This window comes from Glycine soja, chromosome 6 (genome assembly GCF_004193775.1).
Source record: "Glycine soja cultivar W05 chromosome 6, ASM419377v2, whole genome shotgun sequence".
NCBI lineage: Eukaryota > Viridiplantae > Streptophyta > Magnoliopsida > Fabales > Fabaceae > Glycine > Glycine soja.
Genome location: NC_041007.1, coordinates 38,539,859 through 38,559,851, shown reverse-complemented (window position 1 = coordinate 38,559,851; position 19,993 = coordinate 38,539,859). Strand labels below are relative to the sequence as shown.

The following is a 19,993-nucleotide window of genomic DNA, read 5'->3' as shown; positions in this document are numbered from 1 at the left end:
TGAACTGCCAAATTTTATTAAACTGAAAGCAAGAATGCAAGATTGTGGTCACAAGTAGTGCCATGCATCAATCAAGCGAAGTCAAATTACAGAATTCAAGATTAACAATTAAAACATAAACATTTAACAAAAGACACATATGCACGTGCACAATATATCCCCAATTCCAAAATCTACTAATAACCATGAATACCAAAGCCCAATACCAAAGCCCAAAATTCTGTGAAAATAGTCTAGAACTATGCAACGTGCCCAACACTCAGAAAGTGCGCTTATTTCATACTCTATCTCCCTAATTATTAGGTTATGTTAAAAAAAATTATTTATTTATTTTTATAAGATTTTTTTAAATTTTTAAATGTGTTAATTATTTTTTTATATATTCTTATTTAGTTATTTTTTCTATAAATATTAATAAAAAAATAAATAAATAAAGAGAAAATAAATAATTTTAAAATCATGGTATAAATAATTAATAAATCTAATGCAATAACATCACATGACTTGTACAGAAAATCATCGACGACTGCTTCAACATCACACTGTATTCATTAAAGAGAATATCGTTCCTATGCCTCCACAAGGACCCACCACACAATCCATCATACACGTTTAGCCGTTGGTTTTGTTATGGAACCCACATGTTGCCAAAAATGACTTTGAAGTTCCCACGATAACACTCGCACTTCCCCACTCCATCCGGTAGCTATTCCATAATTCATGTGCAAACCTACAATTGAAAAGCAAGTAAAGTGTGTAGTCGTTTCCAAAAATGAGTTGCAAAATACACGAGAATTATATCTAGCATTGGGATATTTTGGTGTTGTGTTCATTTCTTTAATAGTAAGACATGATTAAAAGATATTTTGATGTTACATTCTCAAGAATAGCATTGCTAAGAATGTAAGAAAAAGATTGTGAAACAAATGCCATCTTACTATTATATTATTTTATTTATATATTTATGCCGTAATTATTACCTTAATTCTTATGTTTGTCAAAATACCATAAAGTAGACGAGTTTGAAATAAGCATATCACATAATAGAATAAATTCGAGTCCAATAAACTTAAGGTATGTTCATTTGAATCGAAAGAAAACAGTAAATTCATATTTTTATATTTTATTTTAATTTTTTTTATCTTAATTCATTTTTTTCCTCTTTACAAAATCAAAATTTTTAATAGCACGGTAGCATGAATACCTCAATGTTTATCTGTTTTATTTTGACTGGGAAGCATATATGCGTATAAGCTTCTCTACAAAATTTGACCGTTTTCGAAGGCCTTGATGTTTTACTAGTCAATGGTGGAAAGTAAAGTTTGAGGGCGACTACTATTCCCTAATTAAACTTTGCAGCCTTTTGATCACGTACATTTCCTTTTGTCCAAGAATTTATTGGAGATTACGATGGGCATATTTATTTCTTTATGTATAAATTTAAAATTTTATTTAAAATAATGAAACGGATAATGATGACCAAAATTTAGATTTCTTAATCATAAATTTTTTTATATTATACCATGAATTAATTCTCTTGAAAGTTTAAATTTTATTAATATTTTTTAGCATAAAAATTACTATAAGTAAAGATTCATAAATTATTTGTTATTAATACATTTTAAACATCCTTTATAAGGGTCATTTAAAAAAAATACTTTATAATGGTATTATTGATTAGATTATTTAAGACTGAAGTAATCCGAAAAAATCCACACGAAAGAAGTTAAATTAATTGGGTCAATATCTTATTTGTTCTGGTCCAAACCAATAAAATTCAATCATATGTGATTTGAAGATATATATCAATTTCGTTATTAAAATTTTTATAACTCATTACTTGGGCCAATCATTCAAAATATGTCATTTTGTTTTTTTTCTTATATGCACAATATGATATCTTTTCAACTAAAAAGATGGGTTTTTTTAAGCAACTAAAAAAATGGTTATCCAAATCAAACAATTTATACCAACTAACTTTTGTAACAAAAATACTACCTTTTTATATTATTTCATTTTTAGTTTTTTTTAATCGATAATGAGAATATATATTAAACTGTCAATACAACACAAATAATATCAGTGTTGAATAAAAAAATACAAAGAAAAAATACACACGATTGGCATAGTAAGATTTTACTCTATTCACATATAGAAGAACAAACTGTTTAATAAGATAATTTATGTTTAATTAGTTTATAATTCAGTAAATTGAGAGACATCAGAACAAAATACAAACAGAAAAAGAAAAGCATTATAGCTAGACTACTAGTTACTTCATTTTTAGCTATATGTGTATATGAATGCTGCTTGATTTAAATCAATTTTTTTTATTTCATTTTATATATGTAAAATGACGTTGTTTTAGTTTAAAAGGAATGCTTATCCAATTCAATTAACTTAACCTCATATATATGTGGTTCAAGTTTTATAAAAAAATTATTATAAAACCGAACTAAATTATTGTGGATACACGTAATTGTTCATCATCAATAATAATCTAGTTTATAAGATAAATGATTCCAATTTTGTGTATGACAGAACTGCATTGTTCAAAATTGTCGCCTAGAGTTCAAGAAGATTTAAAATATAACTTCGCATTATAACTTGCGGGTTGATTTTATAACAAATACCTGCGAAACTAGTAAGTTGTAACAAGCAAGTTAAGACATAGTTAAAATGTAAAGATTTTTTTTAAAGAGAAAATGTAAAGATCTATAAGACATATATAGCTGTACATTAATTAATTAATTAATTAAATTGAGAACAAAATAAAAAAGAAAATCAGTGTCCATGAACCACGGTCCAACCCAATTATTTAATATTTAAAGTTGAAAAGGAAGTATACCACATACGTGTACATGCGTGTGTATATACCGCGTACGTGTACAAATGCGTGCATGTATTCAAGAATTCCATGCTTCAAACAAAACTCTTAGCTTGCACGTTTGAAACTTGTTAATGGGAGAAGGAAAAGAGCATCCTCATAAAAATGTTAAAGGGTGCATAGAAATATCCGAATGATGAGTATGCCTCCGAAAAATAAAAGGAAAAAGACAGAATGGTCATTTGCGGCCATGAAACAACAAAAGAGATTTTGGTCAAAGGAAATATCCCCCAAAAAAACAAACAACAATAAAGAGACAAAAGGAAGTCACGTTGCAAACACGTGCAAGAAACGAACCTAAGAATCAAAATGGCACCTAGACCATCTCACGGAAGTCACTGACAGCTTCAACTAAAGATAGAGATAACCACAACAAAATTAAAGCACTTAGAATTTAAATCATTAAAAGAATCGGGGCCCAACATTTTAATAATTAATTGATTAAAAAAAATACTTAAATTAAAGAATCTTAAGATTGAACCCAAGGTACAATCTGAGTGACCAATGAAAACGATGAAGTTGATTGAGTTTAAGTTCAAGTTTGATTTGAAAGAAAAAGAAAAGAAAAAAAAGTAGTCAAGGTTCAAAATTCAAACTCACGTCTATAGAACTTGAAACCTAGGACACACTTGATACTTATGCTTGTGGTTCTGCTTTTGACTCTGTTGGCACATTCGCTTTCACACATTCACTCACACCCATCTTTTGGTTAATTATTAAGCATTGGAAGAGATAGGGAGGAGTGGGATGTTACCCGTTTACCTCAAATTAAAGCTTGCTCTACTTAGCAAGCTGGATAAGATGCTTACATCATCTGTCTTTTTGTGGGAAAAATATATTATTTGATTCTAAATCATCACTTATTTATATTTTCAATTAATTTTTATATGTTACATATAAATTTGTAAATTTATCTATAATCAATACTTAATTACGTATCACGTAGAGATTAATCCAGATTTATATAATTTGATTAATGGTTCAGATCACTTAATAATTTTTTTTGTAGACTAAATTTTTATTCCGTAATTATGTTCTATTATAGTTTTTATTTCTGATTTTTGTTTTATTATAGTTACATCAACTCTAATGAAATTACTTAAATAAATGGATTTTTAAAGTTAATTATGCAGTTTGAAAATATTATCGTAGTAATAAATAGAACATACTAAAAAAATTAAGAACTCAAGCTAAGTTCTAGTAGGAGTGAAAAATAGTAAGTAATCTGGAATCCTATGTGGCAACAATGGATGCATTAAAAAAAGTTAAGAACATAAATTAAGATCTTGCATTGGAAATATTTTTAGGGGATGTTTAGTAGGAGATAAATATTTTATTTTTCAGGAATTAGAGGTTAGGAATTTTAGTATCTCATGTTTGATATTTATTTTAAAAAATAACATTCTTAAAAAAATGATATTTTCTGCAAATATTTTTTAATCAATTTCTCACTAAAAAATTTCTATGGGAGAGATGATAATCTTACTTTTCTAAGATTAATTATTTTTTCTATAGTAAAAAATCATGTTATTCTTTATCAAATTATATAATATGATAAATAATTAAAATAATCGATAAAAATACGCGTAACTCTTCGATTCCTATAAAACTTATCTAAAGATTTTCAATGACCAACCAAACAAATTTTATTCATTCCTTAGAAACATGAATCCCCAGAATAAAATCATGATTCTTGTGCATGAAAAAATTTCTCTCCTACCAAACGTCCAATTATAGTTAAAATCTTATCCTCAAGTTCAATTAGAGTACTATATTTCATACATAAATAATACCTAAGTTTTGCTACTTATAATTTATAGTGAAGATGTGCTCCTTTAGAATTTAAAATAAAAATTAAAGTTGTTTATTAATTAGACAATTTTGAAAAAATCATTGATCAGGTAAACAATTAGATGTAACATTGGTTCAAAAAGAAAAAAAAATAGGTGTAGCATGATAAAGTTTATCAAAAAGTGTAATTTGTGTACAACTTTTTTTTGTATAAAAACCAAAAAAGATTTAACTTTATTACTTTATATATGTTTTTGCTTGAATGTATCATTTGAGTGATAAATCCCAAAAGAGTAGACTATATATCCTTCTATGAAAATACAATTGATATGGGTAAGTTGATGATAGTACAAGAGAGAGGTGTTATTTGTATCACCCTATGACGAGAGTTGCATCATCAAAAAGACCCTGTCAATGGAGGCTCAACCACCCTCTTGCCTTCTCTGAATGGTACGCCTTACAAAGACAAAATGATGGGTCTGGACGTCACTATAGAAGATTCCCTAACCGACCCTAAGGATTTCAGTGATGCTATAAGGAGTGACATGTGCCCCTAATTGGACTCAGAGATAGAAAAGGAAGAAGATGAAGTCCCCTTTAACCCTTGTCTGTCAATCTCGATCTCAGTGGTGATCTATGACAGGTGGTGTTGACCATGGCAATTTTCAATCATTGTGAAACTCTTGGGTAAGAAGGTGGATTTGAAAATTTTGTTTGCGAGGCTTTAGAAACTCTGGGCAAAAATTGGACAGTTGCAAACCCTTGATTTAGAAGGAGATTGCTTCCTAATATGATTCACATCAGAAGATGATTATGAGTTTGCTCTCTTTGAGGGGCCTTGGATGATTTTTGACCATCATATATCCGTTTAGAGATGGCATCCTTTCTTTAACCCGCTTGAGCACTCAGTGAACAAAGTTGTAGCCTGGGTGAGAATCCCTTTGGTCCCCCATTGAGTTGTACAACTGGGAATTCTCGTGGGAGGTAGGTGTTGGAATTTTCTATTCCAATAATTAATGTAGGTTATTATTATAAGACAATTATATTAGCTATTTATCATTAGTGGGTTTTATTTTATGTGATCAAATTAAGTGAGTCCGTTATACAACTAAATCAAATGATATGAACTTAAATGAACAGATGTCAGTGTTGGCCCATTAGGGGATAATGGGAATCCTATTAGGTTAACACACTATAAGAAGGTTATGGTGCCAAATATACCGTACCGTCACACATACTTTCTCTTATTCCCATCTAAAGAGTTACGAAAGTCCTATTAAGGAATAAATAGGCTCTGGTTGAAGAAGAATCATGAAGCCACCAGTTATGTTGTTAGCTAGTTATCCATTGTCTCTACAACATCCCGTAATAGATACTGAGAAGAGCGCATAGATCAGAAATCACCTACAGATTCAAATTCCATTGCGTTTGTTTGATCAATAATTATGGATCCAGGTATTCCTAAAACTCTTCTTGATAATCTAATGTAATATGTTTCTGGTGGTTGTTGGTATTTTATAAGGATCCCCTAAAATTTCAACAAGTGGTATCATAGCCACCATTACTGTTAGATTATTGAGATTTAAAGTTATTTGATTCTAATTATACCTAAATTGTTTTGGTTATATGAACCCAAATTTTTTTGGAACAACACATATTAATTATCGGTAAATTCAGATATTGCCATATTGGATATTTGATTTGAATTCGAGTGTATTTTGTTTTTTTTTTTTGCATAGTTATTTGGTTTTGTGAACGACTTCTCTTCATGACTACTATTCATATCGCTTTTGATATATATTTGAGGAAGTTTTTCATGCATGCAATTTTCGGTTTTTTATTTTATTTTGTTAACAAAATAATATAAGGAAGTACATAATGGAAATATCTAGCTTGACATCGAAACTGAAAGTACTTAAGATAGAGCTTGGTGAAGACCTGCTCGTGTATTTAGTTTTGAACTCACTTCCCACACACCTTGGGCAATTCAAAGTGAGTTATAACTCTCAGAAGGATAAATGATCTCTTAATGAGCTTCTATCTCATTGTGTGCAAGAGGAAGAGAGGCGGCATAAAGACAAATATGAAAGTGCTCATTTAAGTTTGACATCTCAAAATAAGAAAAGAAAGAAAACTAAGGATGGTAAACATGTGGTGATTATAATTAGTGTGATCTTCCATGTGAATAATGAAATTTCCAAAGACAATCATTATTTGACCAAAGTAGCCATCATATAAGTTTTTCATGTGAGCAATAGAGTGCCCAAAGACAACATTTGTTTGACAGGACTTATCACAAATGTTTGATCAATGCGTTGAGAATACCGCTTGTAGTTAGTCTTTTTCAATCCAAAGATTGAGGATTAATGGTGCAGTAGGTATCTTGTTTGGGTCTTGAAATTTACCATAAAGATTATTTGTGCATTGTATATTTATTATTCTCTTCTTTAATTGTTGTTGTTGTTACTACTACAGTTTAAATTACTCATATTATTTGAATTCCAAAAATGGATATATAAAATTTAGAGTTCGAAAGGAGTTAGTTGAGAGTTAAGAATATTGCATAGTTTTTTTTTTGTTTTTTTCTAGAGAAGAAACAAGAGAACAAGATCATGTTTGAGACGGGAATCCAAAACTCCTTGAGGAAATTGAGTTTGGAGGGGAAGAAAACATAGAGTGTTGTATTTAAAGAATAACATGTTATTAAGAATAGATAAGTCTTTGTACTTACTATTGTTTAAGAAATGGATATGGTAATTAAATAATTATGTTACTCCTAACATAATTAAAAGAAAAGACATCACTGAGATTTCTTCTCAAGCACCACCTAAAGTTCAAATTCAATAACCTCAAGAAATGTCATTAAAAAACTCCACTGGAGAAAGGAACAATGTAATTTGATATGATTATGTCATATTTCTTTAAGAACATGAATATGACATTAGATTAATTGAGAAGGTCTAATTGACTTTAGTCAAGTCATGTTGTACTCTAACTCTCAAGTGGATTGATGCCATAAATAATGTAATAAAACTGATGGTTGAACATGACATTTGGGATATCATCAAATTGCTTGAAAAGTTGAAACCCATAAGTTGTAGATAAATATCTATAGTCGAAAGGGATTTAATGGGTAACATTGAGATATACAAAGTTTGTCTTGTCGCCAAAAGTTTTACAAGAAGAAAAACATTGATCACAAAGAGACTTTCTCTCTGATTTCTTATGAAGACTTTCTTAGGATTATAATGACATCGTAGATCATTTTGATAATTGTTTTGCGTAGATGGATGTAAAGATTACGTTTCTAAATGGAAGTATTGATGAAACACTTTATACGGTGCAACAACAAAAAACTTTGTTTAAGATGATAAAAAAATCTATGGTATGCAAACTAAAGAAATCCATTTATGCTTTTTAAACAAGTCTCTCATCTATGATATTAAAAAATTCATCAAGATTACTTCTTATGGTGTTGAGGTAAATTTGATTGATGATTGCATATACTAAAAGTTCAGTTGGAGTAAATTTATTATTTTGGTATTATATGTTGATGACATCCTACTAGCATCATACGGTTTAGTGTTGTAAAACAATTATATTGCAATTTATCATGCATTTTTAAGTTTATTTTTATTGTCCTAAAATAATTTTTAGTGGGAGTCCTAAGGTGATATATGAGTAATCTTGGTATGTAACACTAGAAAATAGTAAAGTGCATTATGTGCTAATTGATGAGAACAAGAAACTGCATGCTTTCATATCGAAAGTCTATAAGTTTAGAGATCATTGGGTATTCTAACTTCGATTTTTATGGAATATCTTAATAGCAATCACTCTACATAAGGATCCACATTTAACCATATTGGTGGGGTTAATATTTTTTGCTATGAGACATCATACTAGAATTTATGACTGCTAAATTATTGTAACTAGCTTGCATGTTGTTGCCAACATTAAAAGTCATCAAGTTTTTATTGGAACAATATCTTAGCGGTCTTATTAAGGATTCAACCAAGTAAAAGTTTGTTGACATAAAATATTTGGTTGTTAAATAAAGAATTAAAAAAATACAGATTTGTATATAACATATAAGGACTCATTCCATGCTAGTTGATCCACTTACTAAAGGTTTGATACTTAAAGTTTTTTTATGAGCACACTACTTATATGAGTGTAATTCCTAATAGTACCTTAGTTTAATGGGAGTCTTGCTTATTTTCTATATCTTTTGATTTGCAAACATTTTGTTTGGATTTTTTTGCAGAAATAAAGTTGAAGTTTATCATTTCATTATAAGCTTATTTTGTTTGCAATATTTATGTTGTGTTTGAATTAATCTCTATTAAGAATAAAGTTTGGACTAATTGGAAATAGGCATGACTGAGATCACATTGCATGTAATTTCCATGCTGCTTATCGATATTGACCTATGTCATTGAGTGTATTTATGTGGTGGTCATTGGGGTCTAGTTACATTTGTTGTAGTGATGAAAGCCGCAATGATTCTATTATTGATACATGAGATGAAGCTTGTTATTAAGGTGGAAGTCTAAAGGTAAATAGCATACAAATGTGCACTTAAGGATTTTGATATAATTGTTACAATATGTAGCCCAAGTTGGAGATTGTTGGAATTTTCTATTACAATAATTAATGTGAGCTAATATTATAAGACAATTATATTAGCTATTTATCATTAGTGAGTTTTATTTTATGTGATCAAATTAAGTGAACTCGTTAGCCAACTAAATTAGATGATATGAACTTAAATGAGCAGATGTCAGTGTTGGCCCATTAGGGGATAATGGGAACCCTATTAGGTTAACATGCCATAAGAAGGCTATGGTGCCCAATATACCGTGCCATCAGACATAGTTTCTCTTCTTTGCATATGAAGGTCCTATTGAGTAATAAATAGACTCCGGTTGAAGAAGAATTATGAAGTCACCGGTTACACTGTTAGCCGGTTATCTGTTGTCTCTACAGCATCCTGTAATATATACTAAGAAGAGCGCATAGATCAGAAATCACCTACAGATTTAGATTCCGTTACATTTGTTTGATCAATCATTATGGATCTAGGTATTCTTAAAACTCTTCTTGATGATCTAACGTAATATGTTCCTAGTGATTATTGATATTTTATAAGGATCCTCTAAAATTCCAACAGTAGGAAGTCACTTAGGGACTATGCTCCGAGTGGATGAACATACTTCTATTCGCAGTCATAGCAAGTTTGCTAGAATTTGTGTTGAGCTGGATTTAAGAAGAGAGTTAGTGCCTTTGTTTTTTAATTATGGGGCGTGAATTTAAACTAGAATATGAGGGTTTGTACTTAATATGTTTTTCTTGTGGTAAATATGGCCATAAAGAGAGCCAATGTCCAAAGAAAGTGGTGACTCAAGTACCAAAACCGACAAATACACCTAACCAATTGTCAGAGAAGGAGCTGGTAGTGTCGGTGGTCTCTCCAAGTTCCATTGATCCATCATCAAACCCTCTTTAGCAGGTTGATCTGACCCCAAATCAAAATGGTGAACCTGCTAAGCTAGAAGAAACACTATTTGCCCAATGGATGTTGGCCAGAAAACCCGCTCTCAAGAAAGACAACCAGTAAAAAAAATGGAAAGCCCAATGAGGAGAAAAATGGGAACCCATTAAAGACAAAAAAAAAGGGATGGTAAAAAAAAGGGACCATTAACATCAGCGAGATCAGGATCCAAATTTTCAATTTTAGAGAAGGAGGCTACCATTCCAAAGAACATGGAAGTTCAATAGTGGGAGAACATTGACTCACAAAAAAAAGGTTCAAACTTCAAATGGATCTACTTCTAGTCCTAATAAGCCATTCCCACCAACCTTTATTCAAAAGGGAGATCAAGGAGGAAACAAGAATTATAGCACTCACCCATAGACAAATGCAGTTGCTGCGATATATTCTGATCCTGAGATAATGCATGAAAGTTAACAAGATGGTCAATCTCATAGTTCAATGGTGGTGGACCACCACCCTTACATCAAGCTTGATATGGTTACTGTTCTCTCCCTTTTTCCCATGGTTTCTATGAATGTGCTTATTTGGAATTGTTGTGGGGCTAGGAAGAAACTTTTTCAAGCCTGGTTCAAGATCTAGTTCGTATTGATGGGCTCAATTTCATTGCTATTCTGGAGCCACATATTAATTATATGATTGTTGATGAGGTTATTCACAGAGTTCGTTTTGAAGACATTTTCAAAGTTGATGCTCAAGGTTTTTTAGGTGGTATTTGGTGTTTATGGAAGAGTAACTCCACCAACATTTCCGTTGTTGGTTCCTTTAGGTACATTTGCACATAAACCCCCTCTCGAGAATTCCCTAGCATATGACAATCATTTATGGTAGTCCCAAAGCTCATCTCTTCCATTTTCTATAGGATGAGCTAAGGAACATAAGCAACATTATCGTTGGACCTTGGGCTGTAGCTAATGATTATAATTTTGTTCTTTGTGATCATGAAAAGTAGGCGGGGGACCAATTAATGTTCACTCAACTAGGCTTATGGAAGAATGCCTTAACTCCTGTAAACTGATTATTGCGGGTTTCATTGGACCTTTGCTCACTTGGAATAAGGGTTTGCTGAAAGAAAGACTTAACAGGGTAACTACCAATCAGGAATGGCTCCAAGCTTTCCATTCTTCTCGCATCACTAATATAGCTCTCCCATATTTTGATCACTATGCTTTATGGGTTGACATTGGTGATAAGCCAAAGAGAAATAAAATAAATTATTTCAAATTCTTGGGTTTGAAGGTTGTATTATGTATATTTTAATATTCAAATTGAGAAAGCTTGGTGTCCTTCTGACCTATGGGATACTAATATAAAAAGGCTTAGAACTTCTTCGGGGGACTGGAATCAGTAGGTCTTTGGGAATCTTTTCATTACAAAAAAGAGACTCATAGCTTGATTGGAAGGAAATCTTTGTGAAACTTATTGGTTTTCAACAAGCTAAAATTAAATGTCAAGATCTTTGTGGAAATCTTTGGGGGATGAATATGTCAAGATCTTGACTCAAGAAGAAACTTATTGGTTTCAACAAGCTAAAATTAAATGGATTAACATGGGGGGATCAAAATACTTCCTTTTTCAATCAATCTGTTTTGCTAAGAAGGCGTAAGCATAATACAAAAGCTTTGAAGAGTGATCAAGATAATTAGGAGTTTGATAAAGATGTTATTCATCAAATGGTGCTGAGCCATTACAAAGGCCATTTCTCCTCTCAAGACCATGACTCTTAAAGATTTCTTACTAATCATTCTTTCCCTTAGATCTTTGAAGAACATATGGACATCATCGATGTAGAGTTTTCTATCAAAGAAGTAAATGGTGCTTTATTCTCTATGGGGAACTTCAAATCTCTTGACCCAGATGGGTTTCACCTAATTTTTTTCAAATTGCAGTGGGAGCATTGTGGGACTTCTATCTATAATTTTTTTTTTGCAAAGCTCGCTTCAAGCCTTAAACCAGCCAGCTAGTTAATGGCACATTGCTGACTCTTATTCCTAAAAGTCTGAAGCCTTCTTCAGTGAATGAGTTTAGACTTATTTCTCTTTGCAATGTGGTTTATAAAATTCTCATTACGACTATTGCCAATCGTTTGAAATCCATTATGAATGATGCAATTGGCCCAATAAAAATAGCTTTATCAAAGGTCACACTTCCCTTGATAATTTTGTTATCCTATAGGAACTTATTCACTTTCTGGAAACTAGATCCACAAAGAATGGTTTTATGACAATCAAAGTGGATCTTCACAAAGCCTATGATTGTATTGAGTGGGATTTTGTGGAAGACACCCTTATCAAGCTTGGTATCCCCATTGATTGAATAATTTGATAAAGGTCTGTCTAAGTTATTCTTCCATGAACATAAATTGGAATGACAACAATTCAACAACTTTTAATCCCACTCGTGGCCTTCAGCAGGGAGATCCTATCTCTTCATTTCTTTTCGTCCTCTACATGGAGCACTTGGCTCACAAAATTCAAGATTTTGTTGCTAATGGTAAGTGGAAACCTTTCTCTTTTGGCATATATGATAATGTCCAAGTTTCCTTTCTCTTTTTTGTAGATGATTTGATCTTGGTAGCTGAACCTTCAATTGACCAAGCTAGAAAGATTAATGACATCTTGAACGTGCTTTATCATGTTTCAGGCCAAAGGGTTAACTTGAATAAATCTTTTGTTTTCTTTTCTAAGAAGGTTAATTCAGTTACTACCTCAAAAATCAACATTGAGTTGAATATCCCTATTTCTATGGATTTTAAAAGTTACCTGGGGTTCCTTTTTCTGCATCATAAAAAATCTCCTAATCAGTTTAATTTTCTGGTTGAAAAAGTGAAGTCAAAACTAACGGCTTGGAAGGCTTGCAATTTATCCATGGTTGGGAGAATAACTCTAGCACAATCATCTCTTATAAGTATTATGTTGGGAAGTAAAATAAAATAAAATAAATAAATGAGAAGAAGATGCAAAGTCTCAAACTACATAAAAGAACAACAATAGTAATACAACTTTAGAATATGACAGAACATGGGTTAACAATGCAATATAACATATAATAAGTTATCTGGAAAATAATTTTCAATGAGAAGTTTTAAATAACCTGGGTTGAAGCGCGCAAACGCTATCCTTAAGAGAAAACACCCCATTGCATTGGTAGGAGAATCTGATTGCGACCATCTCAGAAGATATGATAACCCGTTGGTTCCGATCATGTGCAGTGAAAGGATCCCCAAACCTTCTGAACAATAATGCTCTTTCTCTCAAACTTTCAGAAGGTTTGGGGATCCTTTCGTTGTACACGATCACCCATAATGTGATTGTGTACAACAAAAGGATCCCCAAACCTTGTGAACACCAACACCCTTTCTCTTAAAAAGTAATCTTAATCTTTTCTAAGAATAGGAGAAGAAATTTAGAGGAAAATGCAAAAATATTTTTCTATTTGTCTCTATTGACTGAAGAGAGATATATATAGACATAAAACCTCTTATGCAACGAAAAAACTCGAAGTAAAACTATCACACCTTATTAGAAACCAATGTACATAAAAAACAAACAAATGTAACAAACACGTAAAAAAACCAAATTGACCCACTAAAATCAAAATCCTAAAAATAGGAAGTTTAGTTTTACGTAAGAAATTCTTGAGCAAATATTTTATTTTATAAAAAAGTTAATATAAATAATATATTTTTATAAAATTTAAATTATAAGACAATTTATTAACATCCTGTTTATGTGCTTCAGGCAACTCTCATTCCTGCTACCACATGTAACCAAATAGAGATGTCAGGCAACTCTCAGTCCTGCTACCACATGTAACCAAATTGAGAAAATCTGCAAAGACATTATTTTGGGGTAGCACCGACAATAGCCGCACAATTCATCTGATTTATTGGGAGACAATTTGATCTCCCAAGGAAAATGGCAAGTTGGGTTTTAGGAATTTAAAGGAGTTGAATCAATGCTATATGATGAAACTGGGATGGCGTCTTATTATTGAACATAAATCTCTGTGGGCTAGTTGTTTGACATTTTAGGGATCTTAATAAAATACCAATAATCACCTAAAACACATGTTAGATTATCAAGAGGGGTTGTGAAAAATACCTGGATCCATGATAAGCAGTGGATTGTGAGTCTAAGGAACTGTTGGTTTTGTGTTCTTCCTCAACCAAATTACCGTTTTCTTTTTAGGACCTTAGGTTTCTTGTCAGATGGGGAGAAGAGAATACAATTTATGATTTGGTGTCTTAGGGACCACAACCTTGCTTTAGGTTTTAACCTGTTAGAGTTCTCATTATTCCCTAACGGGCCAAACTGGTTTCTGCTTATCAAGCCCATATTAATTTCTGATGATAGTCCAATAGGCTCACCAAATTAGATCACTTTTATTGAGCCCACAAATGTAAACAACTAATATAAATGATAAATATAATATGTAGTCCACACTAATTAATTAATTAGGAATTATAAAATTCCTAACAATCTCCCACTTGAGCTTCATATTAACCTTAATCATTTATATTGCAAAAGTATTTAGGCGCACAACCGTATGTTATTTACTTTTAGACTTTCCTTAAACAATTTGGTCCATCTTATATAGTAACATAGAACCATTGCATTTTTCCTCACAATCCAACGTGATTGAGCCACAATGATCACCAATGTCACATATACTTGATGAAATAGATCAAATATGGATAATCAACATGAAAATAAAATGCAATGTGATCTCATTCATGTTCATTTCCAACTAGTCCAAACTTTATTCTTTATAGAGATTAATCCAAACACAATATAAATATTGCAAACAAAACAAGCTCAGAATGAAATGATAACCTTCACCTTTATTTTATAGAAAAACAATCTATACAAATATATGAACAACATAAGGCATATAAAGAACATAAATGGGACTCCCACTAAACTAAGGTACTATAAGGAATCACTCCCATATAAGTAGTGTGCTCATGAAAAACTTTAGGTACCAAACCTTTCGTAAGTGGGTCAGCTAGCATATCATTAGTCCTTAAATGTTCTATGAAAATCTGTCTATTCTGAACTCTTTCTTTAACAACCAAAAACTTGATGTCAATAAACTTTGATTTGATTGCACTCCTATTATTGTTGGAGTAAAGAACTGCTGAGTTATTGTCACAATAAATCGTTAATGGTCTTTCAATGTCGTCAACCACACACAAACCAGTGACAAAATTTCTCAGCCATATCCCATGGTTGGATGCTTCAAAACAAGCAATGAACTCCGCAGCCATGGTCGAAGAAGCTATGAGAGTTTGTTTAGCAGACTTCCAAGAGATAGCTCCTCTAGCCAGCATAAATATGTATCCATATGTGGAGCGTTTGCTATCTTGACATCCAGCAAAATCAGAGTCTGAGAACCCAATGATGTCCAAATTCTCAGACTTCTGATAAGTGAGCATGTATCCTTTTGTTCTCTTTAGGTAACACATCACGCGTTTTGCTGCTTTCCAATGCTGCATTCCAGGATTACTCAAATATCTGCCAAGAAATCTTACTACAAATGCTATATCGGGACGAGTGCAAACTTGAGCGTACATTAGACTTTCTACTGCTGATGTATAAGGAATCTTTTGTATCTATATTCTTTCAAGGTCATTATTGGGGCATTGTTTGAGACTAAATTTTTCTCCTTTAGCTATCAGGGTATCTCCTTGTTTACTATCTTTCATGTCGAATCTATCTAGGACCTTATCGATATAACTCTCTTGTGACAACCTTAGGATACCTTGAGAGCGATCTCTTAGTATCTTGATTCCTAATACAAAAGAGGCTTCCCCAAGATCTTTCATCTCAAAATTTTCGTCAGAAATTTCTTAGTCTCTTGTAAGATGCTTATATCGTTGCTAGCAAGCAGTATATCATCAATATATAACACCAAGAATGAGTATTTACTCCCACTAAACTTGTGTTATACACAATCATCAACTACATTTGCCTCAAAACCATATGAGGTAATGACCTGATGGAACTTGTAATACCATTGACGGGAAGCTTGTTTCAAACCATAGATGGATTTATTTAGTTTGCAAACCATAGACTTTGAGTCACCTGATACAAAGTTTTCTGGTTGCATCATATAAATTGTTTCTTCAATGTCACGATTTAGAAATGTAATCTTAACATCCATCTGATGTAGCTCTAAATCATAATGAGCTACCAGTGCCATTATTGTTTTAAAAGAATCCTTTGAAGATACTAGAGAAAATGTTTCTTTATAGTCAATGCCTTCCTTTTGGGTAAATCCTTTAGTGACTAGACGAGCCTTATATCTCTCGACATTGCCCTTTGAATCCCTTTTGGTTTTAAATATCCATTTGTAACCAATAGGTTTCAAACTTTCAGGCAACTCGACGAGATCCCAAACATCATTGTTTTGCATAGATTTCATCTCATCCTTCATGGCAGTGATCCAGTTTTGAGAGTTAGAAATACGAATGGCTTGACAGAAGTTAATCGGATCATCCTCTGTTAAACCAATGTCCTCCTCATGTTCTTGGAGAAAGATAATATAATCATCAGGGATTGCACTTCTCCTCTCTCCATCAGATCTTCTGAATGGCACTTCTTGAGGTTGTTGAGGTTGTTGTATAGGTATTTAAGGAAGAACCTCATCGTTGTCTTGTTCTTGAACAATGTCATCAACAATAGTTTGAACATTGTTTTCTATTACTGGAGTTATTTCTTGAACAACAATAGGTATGAGGACTTGAACACTGTCAATAACATGTTCTTCCTCAAAGACAACTTTCTTTATGTTCTCTTCCTTCCCAAACTCAACTTCCTCAAGAAATCTTGCATTTCTTGTTTCAAATATTGATCTTAAAGTGGGATCATAAAACTTATAGCCCCGAGAGCGTTCACCATAGCTAACAAAATAGCAGCTAATTGTTCTTGAATCCAGCTTTCTTTCATATGGCCTATAAGGCCGTGCCTCAGCCGGACAACCCCAAATATGCAAATGCTTAATGCTTGGCTTTTTGCCAGCCCAAAGTTTATAAGGGGTTTTATTAACTGCTTTACTTGGCAAGCTATTAAGGATATAAGCTACGGTCTTTAAGGCTTCTCCCCAAAGTGACTATGGCAAAGAAGAATGACTAACCATACTTCTCACCATATCCTTAAGAGTTCGGTTTCATCGTTCTGCAACACCATTCATGCTAGGTTTTCCTGACATAGTGTATTGTGGAACAATTCCATACTCTTTGAGAAAAAGCGCAAAAGGTCCTAGACGTTGTTCTCCTGATCAATCATATCTACCATAGTACTCACCACCACGGTCAGATTTGACAGCCTTAATTTTCTTTCCAAGTTGAAGTTCAACTTTAGCCTTGAAACTCTTAAAAACGTCTAGGGATTGGGACTTCTCATGTATTAAATAAAGGTAACCGTATCTAGAGTAGTCATCTATGAACGAGATAAAGTATTGTTGCCCATTCCAAGAAGGTGTTGGAAAAGGGCCACAAATGTCCGTATGTACCAATTCTAAGATGTCTTTAGCTCTTTCGGCACCTAATTTCCTTATGTTTGTTCGTTTTCCCTTTATGCATTCAACACAGACTTCAAAGTGTGATAAATCTATAGGTTCAAGAATTTCATCCGACACAAGTCTCTAAATTCTCTGTTTAGAGATATGACCTAAGCGTTTGTGTCATAAAGTGGTTGAATTCTTTTTTAATTTCCTTTTTGTACAACGTGAATTTGTTTGTAGTATTTCATTATAGGAAAAATTAACATCCAACATATATAGATTATCAATTAAAGAATCGGAACCAATCAAATTCGAATTTTGGTAGAGACTAACTTTATTATTTCCAAATGAACAAGAAAAACCAAATTTGTCCAAACTAGAAATAGAAATCAAATTCCATCTAAAGGACGGTACAACAAAAGTCTCAAACAAATCCAAATAAAATCCAATCTTTAACTGCAATCTAAAAGTTCCTATAGCCTTCACCATAACCTTTTTGCCATCACCAACAAATATGAATCTTTCATCATCACTTGGCAGTCGGCTCCACAGACAACCCTGCATGGTTACACTTATGTGAGTAGTAGCACCAGAATCTACCCACCAAGTATCTTTAGGTACAAAAGCTAAATTAACTTTAGAACAAACAAGAGCAAGAGATTTACCTTTCTTTACACGCCATGTGGCATACTTGGGACACTCTTTCTTCATGTGTCCATACTTATTGCAGAAATAGCAGGCAAATTCCTCATCCTTCTGTGGTTTCTTTTGTTAAGAAGACCCTTCAGCAACACCTTTGGTTTTCTTTCTTTTCTTATTTTGAGAGGTGGAGCTTAAATGAACACTTTCAGATCTGTCTCTCTGCAGCCTCTCTTCCTCTTGCACATAGTGAGACATAAGCTCATTAAGGGACCATTTGTCCTTCTGAGTGTTATAACTCACTTTGAATTGCCCAAAGTGTGCAGGAAGTGAGATCAAAACTAAATGCATGAGCAGGTCTTCACCAAGCTCTAACTTAAGTGCTTTCAGTTTAGATGCCAAGTTAGACATTTCCATTATGTACTCCCTTATATTACTTTTGCCCTTATACTTCATGGAGATGAGTTTAGCCAAAAGGTTACTCATCTCCGCCTTCTCAATTTTGGCAAAGTATTGTTCAATTTCATCAATAAATTCCTTTGCATTTTCACCCTCAGAAATAGAGCCATGAAACGCTTCTGGAATAGAGCGCTTCATGATCATAATGCACATTCGATTGGAACGATCCTATTTCTCAATTTTTACCTCATTGGAGGCTTCCGGAGTGGAAGTTGGTCATTCCGTTCTCAGTGCCAAATCCAAATCCATACAGCCGAGAACAATTTCTACGGCTTCCTTCCAAACCTTAAAATTTGTCGCATTCAACATAAGGATACTATTCACTTGAGTAGATACATTTGTAGCACTAACAATAGAAACTGAATAATAATAAAAATAAAAATAATTACATGCTCACAAATAAGCCAATAAGTTATATAAAAATATATATACCAAGACATGTGCAAAATAGTTCACATAACAAACCCATCACAAGATACCCAGCACAACATTAATTCATAGTCTTTGGACAAAGAAATTAATTTGTAATTGGTACTCTCAATGCAATGATCAAATATTGAGAATAAATTCTGTCAAATAATAGTCTTTCTTTGAATCGACTATAATTCACGTGAAAATACCTTATAATTGTCACACATTTATCATCACAGGTACAAAATTATTTAGCCAAATTGTGTCTTCCTTTAGGCTGAGCACAATTCGCATAAATAATTTTATACTAATATCTATGTAATTTTAATTAAATTAATTTACGCACTAGAGATTGTTTTGACAATATATTATTTCAATCAACTCAATCAAAATTATCATACATAAAAAAAGAATAATTTTGAGGGTTTGTAATTTTTGAATTTACACCAAAACATAATGGGAATCACCAATTAATACACATATTTCATAAATAAAAACAAAGAAAACAAAAATAAAATGCAAAAGCCAAATTGCATTTAACGATACGCAACAAGGGTTTTCTTATGATGATATAATAAAGCCAAAGATTATGTATCACATGTATATCATGTCATGGCATGTATGGCATGGATTCATGGCATGCATAAGGAAACAAAACCAATAGCCATAAAAAAAAACACGTGAACAAGAAACAAAAATGGATGACTATTTTGGAGCGAGATAAAAAATAGTTTTTCTCATGGAAT

At 32.3% G+C, this 19,993-nt stretch overlaps 1 protein-coding gene across 1 annotated transcript; it reads right to left on the bottom strand.

The window, feature by feature from the left end:
• Window positions 1-18,509: 18,509 nt before the first annotated feature.
• Window positions 18,510-18,974, bottom strand: LOC114416203. Its single transcript, XM_028381066.1, has one exon. The coding sequence runs from the start codon at window positions 18,972-18,974 to the stop codon at window positions 18,510-18,512; it is 465 nt and encodes a 154-aa protein (XP_028236867.1).
• Window positions 18,975-19,993: the final 1,019 nt, after the last annotated feature.